The 19,395-nt window shown below is 63.0% G+C and overlaps 1 protein-coding gene across 1 annotated transcript; it reads left to right on the top strand.

Moving 5' to 3' along the window:
• Positions 1-3,318: 3,318 nt before the first annotated feature.
• On the top strand, positions 3,319-14,880 carry RNPEPL1 (arginyl aminopeptidase like 1). The gene is made up of 11 exons (XM_014842771.3): positions 3,319-3,993; positions 8,580-8,720; positions 9,375-9,526; positions 10,062-10,178; positions 10,357-10,592; positions 10,851-10,964; positions 11,361-11,473; positions 11,805-11,913; positions 12,915-13,145; positions 13,220-13,362; positions 13,861-14,880. The coding sequence occupies exons 1-11, from the start codon at positions 3,469-3,471 to the stop codon at positions 14,146-14,148; spliced, it is 2,169 nt and encodes a 722-aa protein (XP_014698257.3). The 5' UTR covers positions 3,319-3,468; the 3' UTR covers positions 14,149-14,880.
• Positions 14,881-19,395: the final 4,515 nt, after the last annotated feature.

The following is a 19,395-nucleotide window of genomic DNA, read 5'->3' as shown; positions in this document are numbered from 1 at the left end:
GAGTGAGGCCTGGGGTGGTTGTGAAAGGGGCCTCCCTCCCCCCACCACACTCCTCTTGCTCCTGCACCTAGGTATCTGGCTGTGACAGGAGCAACACCATCGGTTGGTCCCTGGCTCAGAGCATACACCACACTTTTTAGGTGTGTACCCAGCCCTGTCCGATGTCACCAGTCAGTAGCCCCCATTCCCAAGAGCCACAGCCCCAGACATAACCCAACTGCAGTTCATCGCAGCTACCCTTTTACCACCTTTATTGAGGGCTTGCCAGCTGCCACTTACTCCTCCCAAGCCCCTCATAGCTCATGTCACCTTTTCATCAATCTCATAAAGGAGCTCCTGCCTTTGTCTCCACTTGGCAGGTGAGGCTGCAGTGGCTCCATCGGTAACCTCAGGTGAGCTGAGCATTTGCCTGGCCAAGAGGTCAGGAGTCAGGACCTGAACCCAGGTTTTTACCCTGTGTGCTCACGGCACCTTTGATGGCACACCCACCTGGCCCTGGGTGACAAGATGCAAGGGCAACAGAGCCTGGGCCAGGATGAAGGACAAGTATGGGTTCCATCAGCATTTTATCCCACCAGCTCCATCCTGAGAACCATCCCACTGTGGCTCCCACCAGAAGCCCAGTTCTCCCCAGGACTCTGTCCACCACCACATCCACATCCTAGCATCCTGGGACGCGCTCCCCTCCCTGAAGCCAGCTCATTTGAACAGGGGTGCCTGGTCCACGGGCGTTAGGAAAAGGCTGGGGAGTAGATGGAGTGTCGGCTGCTTCAGTCCGCCCAAGCCAGCCAGGATCTGATCCTAAAAGGCTAGAGTATGAAGATCCTGTGGGAGAAACCTCGGCCCTGACAATCCTGACTTCTATGTTCCTGTCCCCAGGTCAGGGTAGGGGGTCACAGGAGAACTACACTGCAGCAGCCCCAGACCTCCATCAGCCTTCTCCATGGGGGTTTTGGGGGGCGGCAGACAGGCTGTGATGGAGGAGCCTTGAAGCAGCGCTGAAGGCACTCTCCCCTGAAGGACAGGGCCAGGGTGGAGAGTGGAGACAACCACTGTGGGCTTCACAGTTCACAAGGGGCCTTGGTGGGCTGGCTTTAATACTGCAAACAGATCTGCTTGCTTCTTCAAGACCAGCTTGTGTTGGTTCCTTACTTATAGAAATGTGGGGTGGAAGGCACCCCCACCCCAGGGGGAGAGGTGGTAACAGTTCTTCTGGACACAAAAGGCTGCCCCACTCCACCCCTCCTGAGTGCAGAACTGCCTGCGGGGATGCCCAGGTCCTCCAGGAGAGAAGGGATGAGACCCCACCCCTGCTTACCCAAGTCCAGGGGACCAGGAGGGCAAGAAGGCCCTGAGGGCACAGGTGGCTGGTAGACCTGCCTGAGCATGGTAAGGGCAGGCTAGTGTGGGCACCCACGTGCAGTCCTGATGAGCTTCTTCCAATCCCAGCCCCAGCCCCACTGGGGAGGCCAGTCGAACTGGGAGTGCCATCTAGAACACTCAGCTCTCGGCACCGTGGGGCCTCCACCACCTGGACAGGGCACTGGGCCACCTGAAGGCGGCAAGGACCAGTCAGACCCAGCTCTCTCCCCTCCTGAGTCTTGGATGCGGGACTCACCCCCCTCCACCAGGTGACTGCAGGAGTTTGGAGTGGGGACCCCAAGAAGGAGGTTGTGTCCCCCCAGCTAAGAGGGCACATGGGGACCTGAGGACCCACAGGAAAACTGCAGCGATGCCTCGGTGCTCATGCTCCGCATCAGTGAACACACGTCCTCCCTCTCAGCAGTCCTTCCCACCCCCGGGGAGGAGGGCACACAATCAGATGGGTTACAGATGGGGACACTAAGTCCAGAAGAATCGAACACTACTCAGGGATGACCCAAGGCCAAGTGCAGTGTCTGAGTCCCACCCACACGCCGTGAGCCACAGGCCATGGAGCAGTCGAGAGAGGTGTGCAGGGTCCTGGATGCTCTCCCAGACCCCAAAGCCCCTTCTCCCCAAGGACCTGAATTCTTACGTGATAACAATAGCAACATTTTGGTGGCTGCTCTCATTCCATGGCTTTGAGGTCCACCTGCTGCCCCCTCATTGGGTATCCTTGCTGGTCTGCAGCCCTCCCCTCGGGCCCCAGCCCCTAGTCAGGACTGGGTGAGGTGGGATGGGGGCAGCAGGCCAGGTGCCCATTACCCCCGGAGCACCGGGCTCCTAAACAGTCTGCGCTCCAGGGCCCTGCCAGCCCTTAAGGCAGCGCTGTCCAACAGAACTTTCTGCGAGAATGGAGTATCTGCTCGGTCCAATGTGGTTGCCACTAGCCACACACTACGCTACACACACACACACACACACACACACACACACACACACGGAGACCTTGAAATACAGCTAGGCCAAACGAGCAACTAAGCTTTAACTACTTTATTTAATTTAAATCTAAATAGCCACACTATTTAGCTACACTGGTCTCCCAGGGCGGTGGGTGGGGAATCATTCACTCATTCCTGGGGTCTGAGGCCCCGGAACGGACGGATAACGTGGAGTTCCAGACGTTACCCTTCCCGGCTTCCTGGATGCAGAGACCCCACGGAGAGGCAGCTCTGCCCCAGGTGTCCCAGCAGCCAACGACCCAGGAACCTGACCCGCAGCGTCCCTGAGGGAGCGGCGATCCCTCCTGGGGTCCCCTGGCGCAGGTCCGGTAGGAAGCGCACAGAGCTGGAGAGGCCGCTCAGCGGCCCGTGCACCACGGCTCTAGCGCACCCCGGTTCCCCCCACAAAACGCACCCCCGCCCCGCGTGCAAAGCCCTAGGGCCCCGGCCGCCCGCCCACAGCACCCCCGGCTCCCCGGCCTCCCCACTCACAGAGCCCCTGCCCAGCGCACACGCCGCGGCCCCTTGTGCACAGAGGCAGGTCTCTCCTGGCACAGGGTCCCCGGCTCCCCGTCCCGCCCTGCGCACGGCGCCCCGACCCCGCGTGCAGCGCCCCAGTCCCGCGCACAACGCCTCGGCTCCCCGCGCGGAGAGCCCGGGGCTCCCCGCGCACAGGGCCCCCAGCTCCACGTCCCGCTCCGCGCTCAGCACCCCCGGCTCCCCGTGCCCCGGCTCCGCGCATGGAGCCCCCGGCTCCCGGGTCTCCCCGCGCACAGCGTCCCCGGCTCCACGTCCCGCCCCGCGCTCAGCAACCCCGGCTCCCCGCGCCCCGGTCCCGCGCTCAGCTCCCTCGGCTCCCCGCGCCCCGGCTCCGCGCACGGAGCCCCCGGCTCCCGGGTCTCCCCGCGCACAGCGCCCCCGGCGGCAGCCGAGCGGAGCCCGAGCGGGGCGGCGCACGGCGCGGGGCCGGGCCGGGCGGCTCCCGGCGCGACTTCCTGTTGTGCCCGCGCCCCGCCGCCGTCGCCGCCGCCGCCCGGCGCCCCTCGCCCGTTCCCCGCGGCCCGGCGCGGCCGCCGCCCATGGATTTCACCTAGCGCGGGCGGCCATGGCGGCGCAGTGCTGCTGCCGCAAGGCGCCCGGCGCCGAGGCCGCGCCCGCCCGTCCGCCGCCCGAGCCGCCGCCCGCCCTGGACGTGGCCTCGGCCTCCAGCGCGCAGCTCTTCCGCCTCCGCCACCTGCAGCTGGGCCTGGAGCTGCGGCCCGAGGCGCGCGAGCTGGCCGGCTGCCTGGTGCTCGAGCTGTGCGCGCTGCGGCCCGCGCCCCGCGCGCTCGTGCTCGACGCGCACCCGGCCCTGCGCCTGCACTCGGCAGCCTTCCGCCGCGCCCCCGCCGCCGCCACCGAGCCGCCCTGCGCCTTCGCCTTCGCGGACCCCGGGCCCGGACCAGCGCTGCCGCCCCCGCTGCCCTCCTTCCCCGAGGCGCCCGGCGCCGAGCCCTCCTGCCCGCTGGCCTTCAGGGTGGACCCGTTCACTGACTACGGCTCCTCGCTCACTGTCACGCTGCCGTCGGAGCTGGAGGCACACCAGCCCTTCCAGGTCATCCTGCGCTACACCTCCACCGACGCTCCCGCCGTGAGTCCTGCCGGGATGGGCGCTGGGACGGTGGGTTGGTCCGCGGGGTCTCCAGGTGGCCTGTCCTCGCGCTGCCAGGTTAGGGGTCGTTAATCTGGGCTCTGCTTCCGGGACAGGCGACATTGGCCTGGGCACCTGCAGAGAGGGCAGGGCCAACTTGGCCCCGGAGGGGCCCTGGCGTCTCGCTTGGCACTCCCCTACCTGGCCCTGGACCCCTGCCTAAGTGGCCTCAGTGATTCTCAGCTAGTGCCTGGGGTGCCATTAGGACAGGGGACAGCATGCCACCAAGGGAGGCCACTCCTTTCAGGTGTGCCCCGGGACAAGAGCAACTTCAGGTTGGCACATGTCAAGACATACATCTGCAGGAGCCTGGCACTGAGGGGTGGGCCAGGGGGGTGTCAGATGCGGAAGGGCCTCCTTGTGACCTGGGCCTTCAGAGAACTTATAGACACCAGGTCTGTCTGCAAGCAGCATGACAGACAGACCCGGGGGAGCAGGAGGCAGAAAGGGCTGGTTGGCTCTGATGCTCTGGGCCCCCTGGGAGAGGACTGGTGGGCTGCTGTGGCTCAGTGGCCATGTCCCCAACACAGACACACATATGGGCTCTGCAGGGCTTTGGGCACGGAGCACCCACTGCCCCATAGGCTCTGCCAGAAAGGCTAGGTGGCTCAGGTTGGGTGCTGTGGCTGTGGCACCCCTCCACTATGGTGGGGCTTTCAGGATGGAGCAAGGCTTTTCACTTCCGCAGCATGGGGGCTCCCTTGGTCCCTATGTGGACAGCACACATGTCACGCACACATACACACATGCATGCAGCTCTGGGAGGCCCCAGGAGGTTCCATCTGTCACTGCCTGTGGCATGCAAATGGATGGGGTGTTGGACAGTTGGTCTAGAGGCATCAGGGAGGAACCAAGATGACATGTGAGCGGCAAGAGCCTAGACCAGCCACAGACCTGCAGGCTCCTACACGTTTCTCAGGAGCCCTTAGTGGGCCCTGCCACCGCTCCTCCTTTCTTGAGCTCCTGTAGGTGTGCTGGCTGCTGGCCTGCTGGGTTGGCCGCTGCTGCCTGCTGGGGTACTCCAGGACTCTGACAAGTGGCAGACATGCCTCCCAGCATGGCAGTGAGAACAGAGGGATGTGCTCCTCCCTGACCTTGATCTGTGAACTTGGAGCCCATGTGTCTAGTCCTCCCAAGACCATGGCCAGCAGAGTGGTGGGACCAGGACCCTCAACAGGCCCCTGGGGATGGGGCCAGGCAAGCAGGGAGGCCGTTGTCCCTGGGCTTTCAATGGCCTGCTGAGGGGCTCTTGGGTGCTTGGGGTGGGGAGGGGCAGCATGGTCTCCACAGACTGTGCAGCTCTGGAGCTGGAAGCCTGGGGGACAAGGGGCCTGGCCTGCAGGCCAGATTGCTTGTGGAGACCAGAGTGTTTGACCTCTGACCCTGGGCACCTACCTCTTCTGGTCCTGTTCCAGGACTCAGGCCTGAATCCCTAAGCGTATCCCTGTGTCAGGTAGGATGCAGCTCCCTGGGAGGCCCTGCCAGTGGACCCCCGCACCTCCAGAGGCAGTTTGGGGGTGCTGCAGACTCTAGGGCCCATGCGCCTCCGACCCCACTCACCCCACCCCAGCAAGAACACCTTTCTTCCTGCCCTGCAGTGTCTAGAGTCCTTAAGTCTGCTCCTTTGCCAGCCCATCAGCAGCTGTTCCTCTGCTCCCTGCACCCTGCGCCCCCTGACAGGAGCTGCGGGCACACCCCTGGAGTGGGGTACCTGGCTGCCTGGGGGTCTGCCCTAGCCCCTCATTTCCAAGGAGGGCTGTGGACCCCGTTGGTCTCTGCGAGGCTAAGGGGCGAGCAGTGCCAGTGGGCCCTCTCTGGATGAGCTGAGAAGTGGACGTGGCAGTGGGGACAGGAAGCCTGGGCTGAGCAGAGCCTGAGGAGGGCCACAGGGAGGGGAGGGGCCCGTGAGAGGCTGTGCTGGTGGAGCAAGTGCGAGAGGGGAAAGTGGGGTGAAATGAGGTTTGGGGACCGTAGGGACCTGTCCCCAGAGTGGGCCAAAGACTGCATGCAGCACGACCCACTGCAGGGAGTCTCCATAATGCAGATTCCTGGGTTCCGGTCCCGGGAAGCTCTCGGGCCAGAGCCAGGAGTCTACATTTTTGAACAGGCTCCCCAGACAGGTCTTGTGAACATCTGGTGCAGTCCCAGGGGTCAGCAGAAAAGGAAGACATCACTGTGGGCTCCCCACGATGAGGGGACAGAGACAGCAGCCCAAAGAAGTTTGGAAGAAGTCTGTGAACACTGGCAGGGGTTTGGCTGGGTCTGCAGGAATGGGCTAGGCAGCCCTGCCAGGTCTGGGGATCCACTGGGTCTAGGATCTGCAGGGGAGACAGCCCCTCCTGGATCTGGGGTCTGTGGGCAAGACAGCCCTGCTGGGTCTGGGCTCTGCAGGGGAGACAGCCCCTCCTGGATCTGGGGTCTGTGGGCAAGACAGCCCTGCTGGGTCTGGAGTCTGCAGAGGAGACAGCCCCTCTTGGGTCTGGGGTCTGCAGGGGAGACAGCCCCTCCTGGGTCTGGGGTCTGAGGGCGAGACAGTCCTTCTGGGTCTGGGGTCTGCAGCGGAGGCAGCCCCTCCTGGCTCCGGGGTCTGCAGGGAAGGCAGCCCCTCCTGGGTCCGAGGTCTGCAGGGGAGACAGCCCCTTCTGGATCTAGGGTCTGTGAGGTTGACACCCCCACTGGGTGTGGGATCTACGTGGGAGACAGCCCCACTGGGTGTGGGATCTATGTGGGAGACAGCCCCACTGGGTCTGGGGTCTGCAGGGGAGACAGCCCCGCTGGGTCTGGGGTCTGCAGGAAAGGCCACCTTTCCTGGGTCTGGGATCCATCAAGTCTGTGATTTCAGCATGGAAAAGGCCATGTGGGGAGCAGCCTTGGTGGCCATCATCTGGATTCCACAGACCCATTCTTGCAGAGGGGTGTGTGAGGGGTCCTTCATAATGGCCGTGGGAGGACAGGTGTGCACTTGGTCCCTGAAGTGGATGAGGAATAATCCAGTTGGCTTCCATGATTGTGTTGTCCTGGCGGAGGGGAGGGTGGGGAGAGCTGGTTCAGGACCCTGCTGCGGTTGGGGGGGCCCTCTCCCAGACTCTGCGCTGACCTTCCCAGAGACTCTAGAACACTTGGGCAGGAGATGAGAAGGGGAGTGTTGAAATGGCAGTGGACCCGGCAGCCAATGCAGCCCTGGACAGAGCTGGCGGCTGTGGTGGGCAGGAGGGCATGAGGAGGGGAGGGGCCTCCTCAGTGGCGGTGGAGCCTGGCCTGGGTATTTGGGGGTGAGGAAAGCCTCGAAGCCTACAATGTTGGGGGAGGTTGGCCGAGCAGGTGATGGTGTCCGGCAGGTGTGGAGGCGGGCAAGTGGGCACCCACGGCCAGGCAATGTGCCCATTCCCTGCCCCCTGTGGCCCCCCTAGGCCACCAGCACTGCGGAGGGAAGGTGGCTTCCAGGTGGGGACCATTTCCTTGACCAGAAGCCCTGAAGGGCATCCACCCCTGAGCCCACATCTGCCCCTGTGGCTACCCTGTGGGAGGCCACGTCATGCATGGAGGTCCCTGTCTGTCGTGCAGATGAACAGGGCTCCCAGCGGTGCTGCCTCAGCTCTGGCTCCGCCATAGAGGTGGGCGGCTGGGTGCTGGCAGCCACTGCAGGGTCTGTCTACAGTGGTCCAGGCCCAGGCCCCAGCCATCTCGCCATGGCCACTTCTGTCCAGCCCATCCTCTCCAAGTGCCTGGCCTCGGCTCGCTGCCCGCCATGCCCTGGCCCAGACTCATCTCCCCATGGGGGTCCCTCCCAGCAAGGCTGACCTTATTCCCAGGGGTGGCCCCGGGCCAGCTGTGCGGGCTCCCCTCCAGTGTGGGGGAGTCTGCGGGAAGTTCTCATTTTCGCGCAGGGCCACGTCCTGGCTCCCTTTCCTGGCTGAGACCAGATTTGCCGCCAGCCTGTGAGAATTTGGACTTGGGTGTTCTGACTGTGCCTCAGTCTCCCCTTGGAAGCTGGGATGAGGGGCATGGGCTGGGAGACTCCCCGAGCTGGCTCCTGGATGCAGAACCTCCTGCCTGGAGGGAAGGCTGGCCCTGGGGATGGATGGAGCGCAGGCCACGCTCTGGGTCAGCTGTCCAGCCTGCCCGAGGGGAGGGGAGTGAGGGTCCCCGGGGTGGACAAGCAGCTGTTGGCCCTGGATGAGCCCAGTAAGGCCATCCCCTCCTGGACCTTCATTCCCTTCCTCTCCGGCTGCTGCCCCCAGAGGCTTTGGGCCCAGAAACCTGAGTAGGACAGTGGGTTTGGGACCTCTCCCTGAGGCCTTCCCTCCTCCAGGAAACCTGCACAGCCTTCAGGAAGCGAGGCATGGCTGGCAGGGGTGTCCTGGCACCCCCAAGTGCTGCTCTCTGTGTGACAGGATCCCCCTTGCTGGGCAGATGAGGGCTGTCAGCCAGCAGTGCTGCTCCCCGAAAGGCCTGGCCCACTGTGACGGGGAGGGTGTCCCTGCCCGAGCCCCGTGGCCGTCTGCTGATGCCCCGCCTGCCTGCAGATCTGGTGGCTGGACCCCGAGCTGACCTACGGCAGCGCCAAGCCCTTCGTCTTCACCCAGGGCCACTCCGTCTGCAACCGGTCCTTCTTCCCCTGCTTCGACACACCCGCCGTCAAGTGCACCTACTCGGCTGTCGTCAAGGTCAGCGCCCCCACTCCTGGCCCTCCTCCTCACTCCCTCCCGCCTGGGCCATAGCCCCGGCTGCACCAGGACCACTGTCCTAGGAGCCCACCCTCCTCACCATGCAGGAGGGGGCCACCTGACACCCCAAGAAGGGGGAGGCTCTGGCGGAGATGCCAGACCCTGTGCTGGGGGCCAGGGCTCCTGGGCCTGAGCACAGTACCCCCCACCCCCCGACTGGGGCAGGAGGTGTGCAGACCAGGAGACTGGGGGTTCCCACTGTAGCATGGGGATTCTCTGATGGGGGTGAGAGATTCCCTGACAGGCATGGGGCTTCCTGACCCAGATTGTGGGGTGCCCTGTTGGGGATGTGGGGTTCCCTATTGTGGCTATGTGGCTCCCTGACCCAGACTGTGGAGTTCCCACTGGGGACAGGGGGTGGCCTGAAGGGGCCATGGGGTTCCCCATCAAGGACATGAGGTTCCCTGACCTGGGTTGTGGGGTGCCCTGTTGGGGAATATGGGGTTTTCTGATGGGGTTCCCCATCAAGGACACGAGGTCCCTGACCTGGGCTGTGGGGTGCCCTGTTGGGGAATATGGGGTACCCTGACAGGGGCATGGGCTTCCCCACAAGGACCCGGGGTGCCCTGACGGGTGGGGCTTCCTCGCATGCAGGCCCCGTTGGGGGTGCAGGTGCTGATGAGCGCCACGCAGAGCACGTACGTGGAGGAGGAGGGCGTCTACCGCTTCCACATGGAGCACCCCGTGCCCGCCTACCTCGTGGCCCTCGTGGCCGGGGACCTCCAGCCGGCAGACATTGGGCCTAGGTAGGGCCACTGCCTCTTGCTTCCTGCAGCCACTGCTGCTGCCCAGGGCCCAGGCCTCAGAGAGCTCTCGCTGTGGGCTGGGTGTGCGGCCTGCGTCTGTGGCTGCCCTGCCGAGGACCCCCACCCGTGGGACCAGCCCTGCCGCCTGCCACGGCCCAGGGCCACCCCTGCCAGGCTGTCCTCACCCCACGTGCCCTCGGACCCAGCAACCCCAGCTCCTGACCTGCGCAGCCCTTCTCGGGCCTGTCCTGCTGGGGCCACACTGCAGCCTGATGTACCCTCAAGCCCTCACAGGTTCCTTCAACTTAAGACATAAGGAACCGAGGGGCCCTCAGCATGTGGCTCGGCCCCTGACATGGGAAGGGCCTGCATGGTGGCCACTGAGTGAGGCGGGGCGACAGGCGGCGGGCTGGGCGGTCAGCCAGGCTGGACGAGGCATGGGTGGTATTTGAGCCTAGAAGCAGAGAGAAGGCCTGGCGGGGTGAGCGGGGTGGGGGCCATTCGGCCTTGGCCCACCCTCTCTGCCCTGTGACAGGAGCCGCGTCTGGGCCGAGCCGTGCCTCCTGCCCACGGCCACCAGCAAGCTGTCAGGCGCAGTGGAGCAGTGGCTGAGTGCAGCTGAGCGGCTGTATGGGCCGTACATGTGGGGCAGGTATGTCTTGGGGCACCTGGGAGCCCTGGCTGGCGGCAAGAGGGGTCAGAGAGCAAGTCCCCGCCATCCAAAGGAGGACACTGGGGCTCATGGGAGCGACCCCTTCTGACCTCCTGGGGAGGAAGTGACGCTCACTTCCTAGGCCCCCGGCCCTCTCATGGTCACCTTTCCGGGGCAGGTATGACATTGTGTTCCTGCCCCCCTCCTTCCCCATCGTGGCCATGGAGAACCCCTGCCTCACCTTCATCATCTCCTCCATCCTGGAGAGTGACGAGTTCCTGGTCATTGACGTCATCCACGAGGTGGCCCACAGCTGGTTCGGCAATGCTGTCACCAACGCCACGTGGGAGGAGATGTGGCTGAGCGAGGGCCTGGCCACCTACGCCCAGCGCCGCATCACCACAGAGACCTACGGTACTGCCCGTGGCTGGCTGGGGGCGGGGGAGGGGCGCTACCAGGGCCATCCTAGCTACCATGCGGGGGGCTGAGAGCCCAGCCCAGACCCCAGGATGCAGTTCTCCTGCTGTGCATGAGTCCAGCTGGGTGGCCTTGGGTCACCTTCACAAGGCTCAGGGCAGGGAGTAGCCAGGGCAGCAGCCTCACACCTGCCCTGGGTGCTCAGGCCTGCCCCCTGCCCCCTCCCGCCTCCTCTGCCTCCCTGGCCCTGTCCAGGTGCTGCCTTCACCTGTCTGGAGACGGCCTTCCGCCTGGACGCCCTGCACAGGCAGATGAAGCTCCTCGGAGAGGACAGCCCGGTCAGCAAGTTGCAGGTCAAGCTGGAGCCAGGTACCCACTGCTGCCAGGACCTGCTCCAGGCCCTGCAGACATCACCCCATAGGACCTCCTTGCCTACCCTGTCCTCTGTTCCTAGCTGGATCCCTGCAAAGGCCAGGCCAGGCCAGGAGCCCCCAGCCCCAGGAAGGCCTCCCGTAGGCTCCCTCAGCCTGCCAGCATCTGTCCCGGGCTCTGAGCAGCCCTCGCCGTGGTGTGTGGGCCCTCAGTGTCCGCCCCCCCAGCCCCTCAGGCAGAGCAGGCCCCATCACTGCACTCCTGGGGCATCTGGATGTGTGAGGGACAGCAGCCCTCGGCCCCTCCTGCTCTGCAGCCTGACCCCTGTCACACCCCGGTCCCACAGGACCCAGGAGGGTCAGAGCACCACCCAGAGCTGGGGTGTTCTTGCAGGCGTGAATCCCAGCCACCTGATGAATCTCTTCACCTACGAGAAGGGCTACTGCTTCGTGTACTACCTGTCCCAGCTATGCGGGGACCCCCAGCGCTTTGACGACTTCCTCCGAGTGAGCAGCCCCTCCTGCCCCACCCCTCCTCGGCTCCCAGGGCTGCTTCTCCTGGTGGTGGGGATGGAGTCGGTGGGGGCCTGTGCGTGGGGCTGGGACCTGGCCCGCCTTTCTTTCTGGGCAGTTCTAGGGTATTGCCTCTTCCCTCTCCCACCCTCCCAGTTTCGGCTCCTCAGCAGGACCTCATGTGGCAGTGGTGGGTGCGTTTGCGCCCTCTGTACAGATGGGTGCGGGGCCCTTCTGGGCCCACCCATGCGGCGCAGGCCGCAGCTCTGGTGGGGAACGGTGCGCCTAGCCCCCAGCGCTGCTAGCCCTGCCCCCGCCCACGCAGGCCTATGTGGAGAAGTACAAGTTCACCAGCGTGGTGGCCCAGGACCTGCTGGACTCCTTCCTGAGCTTCTTCCCGGAGCTGAAGGAGCAAAGCGTGGACTGCCGGGCAGGTGAGGCCTGCCACCTGCCCAATGTCCATGGTCCTCTGACCCTCGGCCTGCCAGGGGAGCAGTGGGTGTGAGGGTGGGGGCACTCTACTGCACCAGCTGCCACCTCTGCCTAGAGGAAGGCCCCTTGGGTTCATCCTTCCTTCCTTCAGCCAACCTTCTCTGGACACTGTGGGCCTCAGGCCACGACACCATGGGAGCAGAGAGGAGGGCCTGCTTCCCAGCCTGATGGGGCCCAGAGGGCTTCCCAGAGGAGGTGGCACTTAGGCCAAGCAGACTTAACTAGGCCGTCCCTAGGAAGAGGGCCATGGAAGCAGTGTGTGCAAGGGGCCTGGGGAAGGATTGACAGGGTGGAGGGAGGTTTGCCTCAGAACTGGCTGAAGCATCTGGCCTGCTTGTGCAATGCCCATGACAGTGTCCCTGGGGATCAGAGGGCTTAGGGGCCAAAGAAGACACTCGAGGGGTCTGACATCTAGGGAGGGGCCAAGATTTGCTGGAGGGCAGTGAGGTGTGGCTGGGAGGTCTGAGCATGGTGGCCCTGCGTCTTGGAAGGTTTAGGGAGTGCACCAAAGGTTTTGGGGGATGGGCAGAACCTGCCCCCGCAGGTGCCCAGCGCCAGGGTTTTATGCAGGAATGTCTTTTGCCAGCATGTTGCTGCCCCCCTCATGTTGCAGAGCCTCTCTATCCCCCAGCACTGAGGCTGGGTTTGAAGTACCTCATTGACCTATGACCAGGAGAGGCATGGAGGGGATGGGGGTCCCACAGTCACCAATTCGAGCCTTCTGGCCTCCCTGTGTCCCTTCACAGAAGCCACTCCAGTGGCTCAAAGTGGCAGGTGCTAGACCCACCCCAGCCTCCCTGAACCGCCCCTGCTCTGGGGCTCCCAGCCCTGGAAGTGTCACACCCGGGGACACCCTCGGGGTCTGTGGTCTCCAGGGCAGGCCTGCTTGGGCGGCCCCTCCCCAGCCCAGGTGGGGCCCCTAGGATCGAGTCTTCCCCTGCAGGGCTGGAGTTCGAGCGCTGGCTCAACGCCACGGGCCCGCCGCTGGCCGAGCCAGACCTGTCTCAGGGATCCAGCCTGACCCGGCCCGTGGAGGCCCTCTTCCAGCTGTGGACCGCGGAGCCGCTGGACCAGGCGGCCGCCTCAGCCAGCGCCATTGACATCTCCAAGTGGAGGACCTTCCAGACGGCTCTCTTCCTGGACCGGCTCCTGGACGGGTCCCCGCTGCCCCAGGGTGGGTCCTGTGGCCGCCGCGGTGGCTGGGGAGGGGTGTGCCCACGCAGCCCTGACCTGTCCACGGCCTTGCAGAGGTGGTGATGAGCCTGTCCAAGTGCTACTCCTCCCTGCTGGACTCCATGAACGCCGAGATCCGCATCCGCTGGCTGCAGATCGTGGTCCGAAACGACTACTACCCCGACCTCCACAGAGTCCGGCGCTTCCTTGAGAGCCAGGTGCGGCCACCCACTTGGGGCCCTGCCCCTCCCCGCCCCCACCGCCCCACCTGACCCTCCAGTCTGGCGGGCATCTCTGAGAACGGGGTAGGGAAGACGTGGCCTCTGGGTTGGCAGCAGGAGTGCACGCGCACCAGATGGGAAGAGCCCAGACCCCACCAGTCCTCGGGGAGGCTGCGTCCAGAGGGGACAAGCTGGGAGCAGCATCTAGAGGTCTGGGCCCATGGTGGGGGGAGGCATTCGGACTCCTGCCCTGGGCACCAGGGCTATCTGAGCGACTCAGAGGCCCAGGGGTCCCCCCTCCACACACTTGTCCCCCGTCAGTGCCCCCCCAGCCCACACTCTCCGAAGACGAGGCCTCTGCAGAAGGCCTGTAGTGTGGGGGGTGAGAGGCTACCAGGGGCCATTCCTGCGGCAGAGTGAGTGCAGGCCAGGGCCGGCAGGTGGCAGGAGGGACCGGGGAGCAGCAGTATGACTGAGCACTCCCCGACCCCACAGATGTCCCGCATGTACACCATCCCTCTGTACGAGGACCTCTGCACTGGCGCGCTCAAATCCTTCGCCTTGGAGGTCTTCTACCAGACGCAGGGCCGGCTGCACCCCAACCTGCGCAGGACCATCCAGCAGATCCTGTCCCAGGGCCTGGGCCCCAGCGCCGAGCCCAGCGCGGAGCAGGGCAGCGCCGGAGCGGACTCGGAGGCAGACACGGACACGCCGGCCCTGCTGCTTGGGGATGAGGCCCCCAGCAGTGCCATCTCTCTCAGGGACGTCAACGTGTCTGCCTAGCCCTGACCTCCCAGACACCACGATTGTGCCTTCTGTGGCCCGGGCCCGCCATGACTGTGCCTCGGCTCTGGCCGTGAGCTCTGCCCGGGCCCACGCGCCCCTCCTGCGGGTTCTCCCGGGGACCTCCTTGTGGCCAGCCAAGGCCCGTGGAGCTGGTCCCCCTGGCTCTCTTGCACTGCAGGCCCTGCAGCGGCCAGCACACACCATACCCTCCTGTCTCGACACTGCCTGCCAGGCACTGCCCCCAGGGTGACGGCCCTGCAGTCCCATGGCGACCGCCACACTGTGCCTTATGTCTGCTGGGAGGCCCGGGCTACACTGTCCCCACAGCGTGCCTCCTCCCTGCAGAGCCCTACACCCCACCCGGGGTTTGACAGCCTTGGGTGGCCCCTGGCAGAGAGACAAGGACACAGACATGCCTTCAGTGTGGGGACAGGGGACACTGAGGAGAGGGCGGACATCCCTGGGGAGGGGCCCCCAGAAAGCCTTAGCCCCTCAGGGAACACAGGGTCCCAGGCCCCAGGGGTAGTGAGACAGGTCAGTCTGTCTTGCGACTGCCTGGGGCGAGTGCAGCAATACCCCACAGGGAAGGGGCGGGTGGCGCTGGTGCTCTTTTTAGGCCCACCATGCTGGGAGAGACCTGGGGACCCCAGCAGTCAGAGCTGGGCCACCTGGGGACCGCTGCAATGGGATCAGCATGATTGTCCCATTAAACCTCCACTCTGCAAACAACCTCTCGGCCTGTTTGTCCTGACTCTTGTCCTCCGCATCTACCCGGCTGCCCCAAGGTGGGGGTCAGGAGCTGGTCACCACCCCACATCTGACACAGAGGCTCCTGGCCAGAGGCAGGAGAATGCTGGATGGGGCTGAAGGGTCTTCTTCTACTCCAGCCACTCCTGGCCACCCTGGCTCTGCCCTGCAACCCTGGGGGTCTGAGGACCAGCATCAGGCTGTCCCTGCCCTCCCCAGCCCCTTGGCCAGGCCTCTGGGGCCTACCCTGGACCCTTGAACACCCAAGCAAAGGAGCCTACCTGTCGCCACCCTCGCTCTGGTACTTTCTCAGCAGTGGTTCCCTGTCCCAAACTGGAGCAAAGGAAGAGGTGAGTGATGGGGACGAGTTTAGTCTTGGAGGATTAAATGTGAGAGGCTGTGGACATCCACTAGCACAGGTGCAGGAGAGGCTGCGGGTACAGGGGGCGCTCAGAAGAGGGAATCAGGCTGGAGACTCCACTTAGGGCATCACCACGAAGGATGGCTAAGCTGTAGGCAATGAAAGTGATGCAGCCACTGAGTTTACAAAGGGCAGCATCCATGCTCTGCGCCTCATGGTCGCCCACAGGCTTAGGGCACAGGGCAGTGCCACCATTGTTATGGTGTCTATTGCCTATCATGCTGCATGGTCTCACGCCAGGATTACGTACCCTAGTGCCCTGAAATGACGTGTCACCCACCCACTGGGTAGACCAAGGCACAGAGCTCCACTCTACACAAGAGGCCAGGATGTGGGAGGACAGGAAATGGTGGGCCAGCAACCCTGGCACCGCCACATCCAGCCCCCGGGTCACCAAATAGCCCATTGACTCTCCTTCCTGCACCCGAGACAGGCCCCCGGGAGATGGCCCCGTCCCCATCCAGTTATGGTGCAAGCCCAAGCCCAGGATTGTGGGTAAACTCCACGAATGAGGTCTGTGCACATCCTTGCACGGGGGCCGGGTGGGGTTCCACTAGAGACTTGTGAACTGGGAGGCCAGTCACCTACCCGGCAGGGAACAGGGACGGGCAGCCACGACATCCCTGCAGAAGGAGGAACACGGGGGCACCCAGCCGACCCTGCCCCGTAGCAATCCTAGAGCCCAGGCCCGCCCTGCCCTGGGAGTGGGCGGCCCGTCCAGGGCTCTCTGTGGCCCTCAGGAGGGTCCATCCTCTTCCTGTCTTCTTGGCCACACCTGAACACGGCACTGACCAAGAAGCCCTCCTCGGGGGCTGAACTGCTTTCTCAGCCTCTTCCTGCCAATGCTGTTTACAAGTCTCTAGTCACACACACAGGCCTGGGCTCTTGGTTTCTTTGGCAGTTCAACTGTCTCAGGACACTGTAGTCTCCGCTGTTCTTGATTTTAGGTCCCTGGGCCTGCCGCCATGCCCACGGTGCCTTCCTCAGGGCTGCTTGGATGTGCTTCCCTCCCCCCACCTGGCCCCACCCTGCCTGCCTCTCTCCGGACTTTGGGAAGCTCAGAAGGAACTCCCAGCAGTCATACCCAGGGGGTGATGCCGGTATCCTTGAGATTGTCCTTGCCACAGCCTGTCCTGCGTCTGATCTAGCCTCTGGGCTGCGCAGGAACGCACTCAACCCCGAGTCCCAGCATTGCTGGCCTCTCTCCGTTCCTTTTCCTCCCAGCTTGTAAACCCGGAATATTTTTTAGCCCATCTCTTCCTCGTTGTATCTTGCCAAATGCAGCCTGTGACCAACACATGCTGCTCATGTTTCCCAACCTCTTCCACCAGACCTACGAGCTATTTCGGACATCATCTGCCTCGTGAGTCATCCCGGCTGAGTTTTACCAAATGTTTCGCCGCTGCGTCACCCGGCTTGCCATCAGGCCAGCTTCTGGTACTGGGCCACAGGCAGCCCCCAAGCCAATGGTGTGCGTGTCCTGTGTCATTTTGTTCGAACAGCATCCCTCTTCCAGGGGCCCATTTCTATGCCACACGGGCTAAGTTCTGCGCCAGCAACAAACAGCTCTAAAATACCAACATTTTAAACCGCCTGGGTTTATTTCTCCTCGTGCTACATGTTCACTTCAGGCTGGCCATGGCGTGGGGTGGCTTCCCGTCCCTGTGGTTCCTCAGGGACCCATGCTGATGGAGGAGAGGACATCTTGAATGTTCCAGGCACCTTGCCAGAGATAAATGAGAGCTGGCGATCAGAGGCGCTGGGGGTCACACACCACGTCCGTTCACACTGGCCCCACACAACCACACCCACCTCATGCACAGAAGTGAGGGGGTTGGTAAACGGCAGTAATGACCACCATGAGGCCTGAGAGCAGAGGGCAGAATGTTGGGAAACAGTGGGATTTTCAGGAGGAGGGAGAAGTCAGGCAGGAGAGTGGTGTCGATGGAGCCAGTTGGGCTGGGGGAGGGGGTGGGGGGGAGGGTGTTGCTGCCCAGAAAGGGGAGAGGAATGGCCACAAACATCAGATCTGCTGGGGCCAAGGAAGGTGGGACCTTGACAAGAGAGGGCTGCCGAGAGGTGGGTTGGAGAGCTGCAGCCTGAGGCAAGGAGTGAGGGAGACTGTGGATTTGTCGGTAGAGCCCGCGATGCCCAGAGCCTCTCTGGGTCCAGGAAGGCTTTCTGAGTCCCTCGAGCCATGTCCTGTGCAGTCCAGACTTGTCCCCTGGCATGTTTCTCTCCCATCCCCCACTCTTACTGGGACCTCCTAAGACCAGATGCCTTGGGCAGAACCTCAGGGACCTTTAGATCTAAAGATAGGGCCCCATGGTGCACCCACGGTGGGGGGGGCGCACCAACTACAGAGAAGAGCCCACACGCTGCACAGAGCAGAGTTACATCCAGGGAGGCAGCTGGTGGAGTGGTCAGCAGAGGACTGCGCAACACCCGGAATTAAAATCTCAGCGACACAAACTGGGGGAGTAAACCATCAAACAGGGACAGGCTCTCGTAAGACAACTGGGAGTAATGGAAAGAACCGGAGTCCTCGGAGATTTTTTTAAAGGCAACCATTAAAAAACAAAAACTCAGGAGAATGGTCAGAATGAAGATGAGATTCATGGGCTGGAATATCAAGACTGGAGTCAGCAAAGGGATTTAGAAGGGAAAGTATTCAGGAAGAGTTAAGTTGTAGAATTCACGGAGACCTGGCGTCATGGAGAGACAGATCAAGCCACACAAAGAAGTTCAAGTTGATCAAGGCATCCGTGCTCTCCACACGTCCTTCCTTGCACACTGCTGGGGGGGGGGGAGGGGCCTGCGCCAGCCCTCACCCACTAGGACTCCACCTTCACTTCCCCGCCTGCTCCTCATCTCTCCTCCCCCATCAAAGCCCCACCCACCACCCCCCAGCCAGGCTGGGCCACCGGAGGCTGCCGTGCCCTGGACAGCCTACCAACCCACACACCCATCCACGTGCTTCCCCAACACAAACTGTCCTCTTACTAAGAGGAATCTGATGTCAGCTGATGAGGATTTCTTAAAATCACTTTCTCTCTAAATGGTCACCAGGCCAGACCCTGGGAGAACTGAGGCCCGAGAACAGAGACATGACCGCTGGTCATGGGCTCGGCAGGGCTGTCCGCAGTGCCGCCCGCCCAGCACAGCCTCTGGGGGGCTCCCATGGGTGCAGCGCAGGGTGCTGGGGAGATCAGCCCCTCAGGCCCAGATAAACGTCTCCTTGTTCAAATATGAATGAGGGAGCCAGAGAAAAAAGATTCCACAATCTGAATACAACACCCCCGAAGCAGAGAATAAATAGCTGGCGTCTTGAAATGCCCTCACCTCGGGAGACTGAGGTCAGCTGTGGAAATTATCTTCATGGAGTTCATTACAAAATTTAAGAACATGTGACCATTTTGGAACAGGGGAAAAAATTCCTATAAGGAGCATGTATTATTTTTATAATGGGGTAGGAAAAAACCCCAAAACTTAATCTAAAACATCACCCCAAAAGAATCCATTCCTTCTGTCACAGCGAGCGGAGTGAACCAGGGCTGCCTGGTTTGGGAAGGGGGCTGTGTCCCACCTACAGCCATGCGGTCCTGGGCCGCCCCCTCCTGCCTTTGAAGCTTTGGTTGTAAAGTGGGACAGCAGTACCGACCTCTGGGATGTGTGGTGACCAGACAAACTCAACGTTTCATTGTGTTTCCAATGAGTTCTGACCCTGTGAGCTCTTAGGGGCGGAACCCGCTTCACTTCTCTTGGAGAAGTGACTGCAGGTTGCAGGAAATACCAAGACGGTTCTGGTTCCAGCCCTGCCTGGGAAGATTCCTTCAGCTGGAACCTTCAGGCCCGAGAAGGGGAGAGACCCAAGCTTCTAGGTCCCCACTCCCACTTCACGCCAATGGAGACAATCCCACATTTGTGGTCCTCCCTGGCTGCACCCCCCCCCCCCCCAGGACCAGCCACACACTTTGCATCATTTCTCATTTAATTCTCATGACCGCCCTGGGGCCCTCTGCACCACAGGGTTTGTAGACAAGGAGACAGAGGCCCAGAGAGCAGCCAGGACACCT

This window comes from Equus asinus, chromosome 19 (genome assembly GCF_041296235.1).
Source record: "Equus asinus isolate D_3611 breed Donkey chromosome 19, EquAss-T2T_v2, whole genome shotgun sequence".
NCBI lineage: Eukaryota > Metazoa > Chordata > Mammalia > Perissodactyla > Equidae > Equus > Equus asinus.
The sequence above is the reverse complement of the archived record's forward strand: the minus strand, read 5'-3'. Positions and strand labels throughout refer to the sequence as shown.

Bases quoted from the DNA above. Each gene is read 5' to 3' on its own strand.
- RNPEPL1 (XM_014842771.3), top strand. From the start codon at position 3,469: ATGGCGGCGCAGTGCTGCTGCCGCAAGGCGCCCGGCGCCGAGGCCGCG. The intron at 9,527-10,061 runs GTAGGGCCACTG...GCCCTGTGACAG, and splicing joins CCGGCAGACATTGGGCCTAG to GAGCCGCGTCTGGGCCGAGC. The intron at 11,474-11,804 runs GTGAGCAGCCCC...CCGCCCACGCAG, and splicing joins GCTTTGACGACTTCCTCCGA to GCCTATGTGGAGAAGTACAA.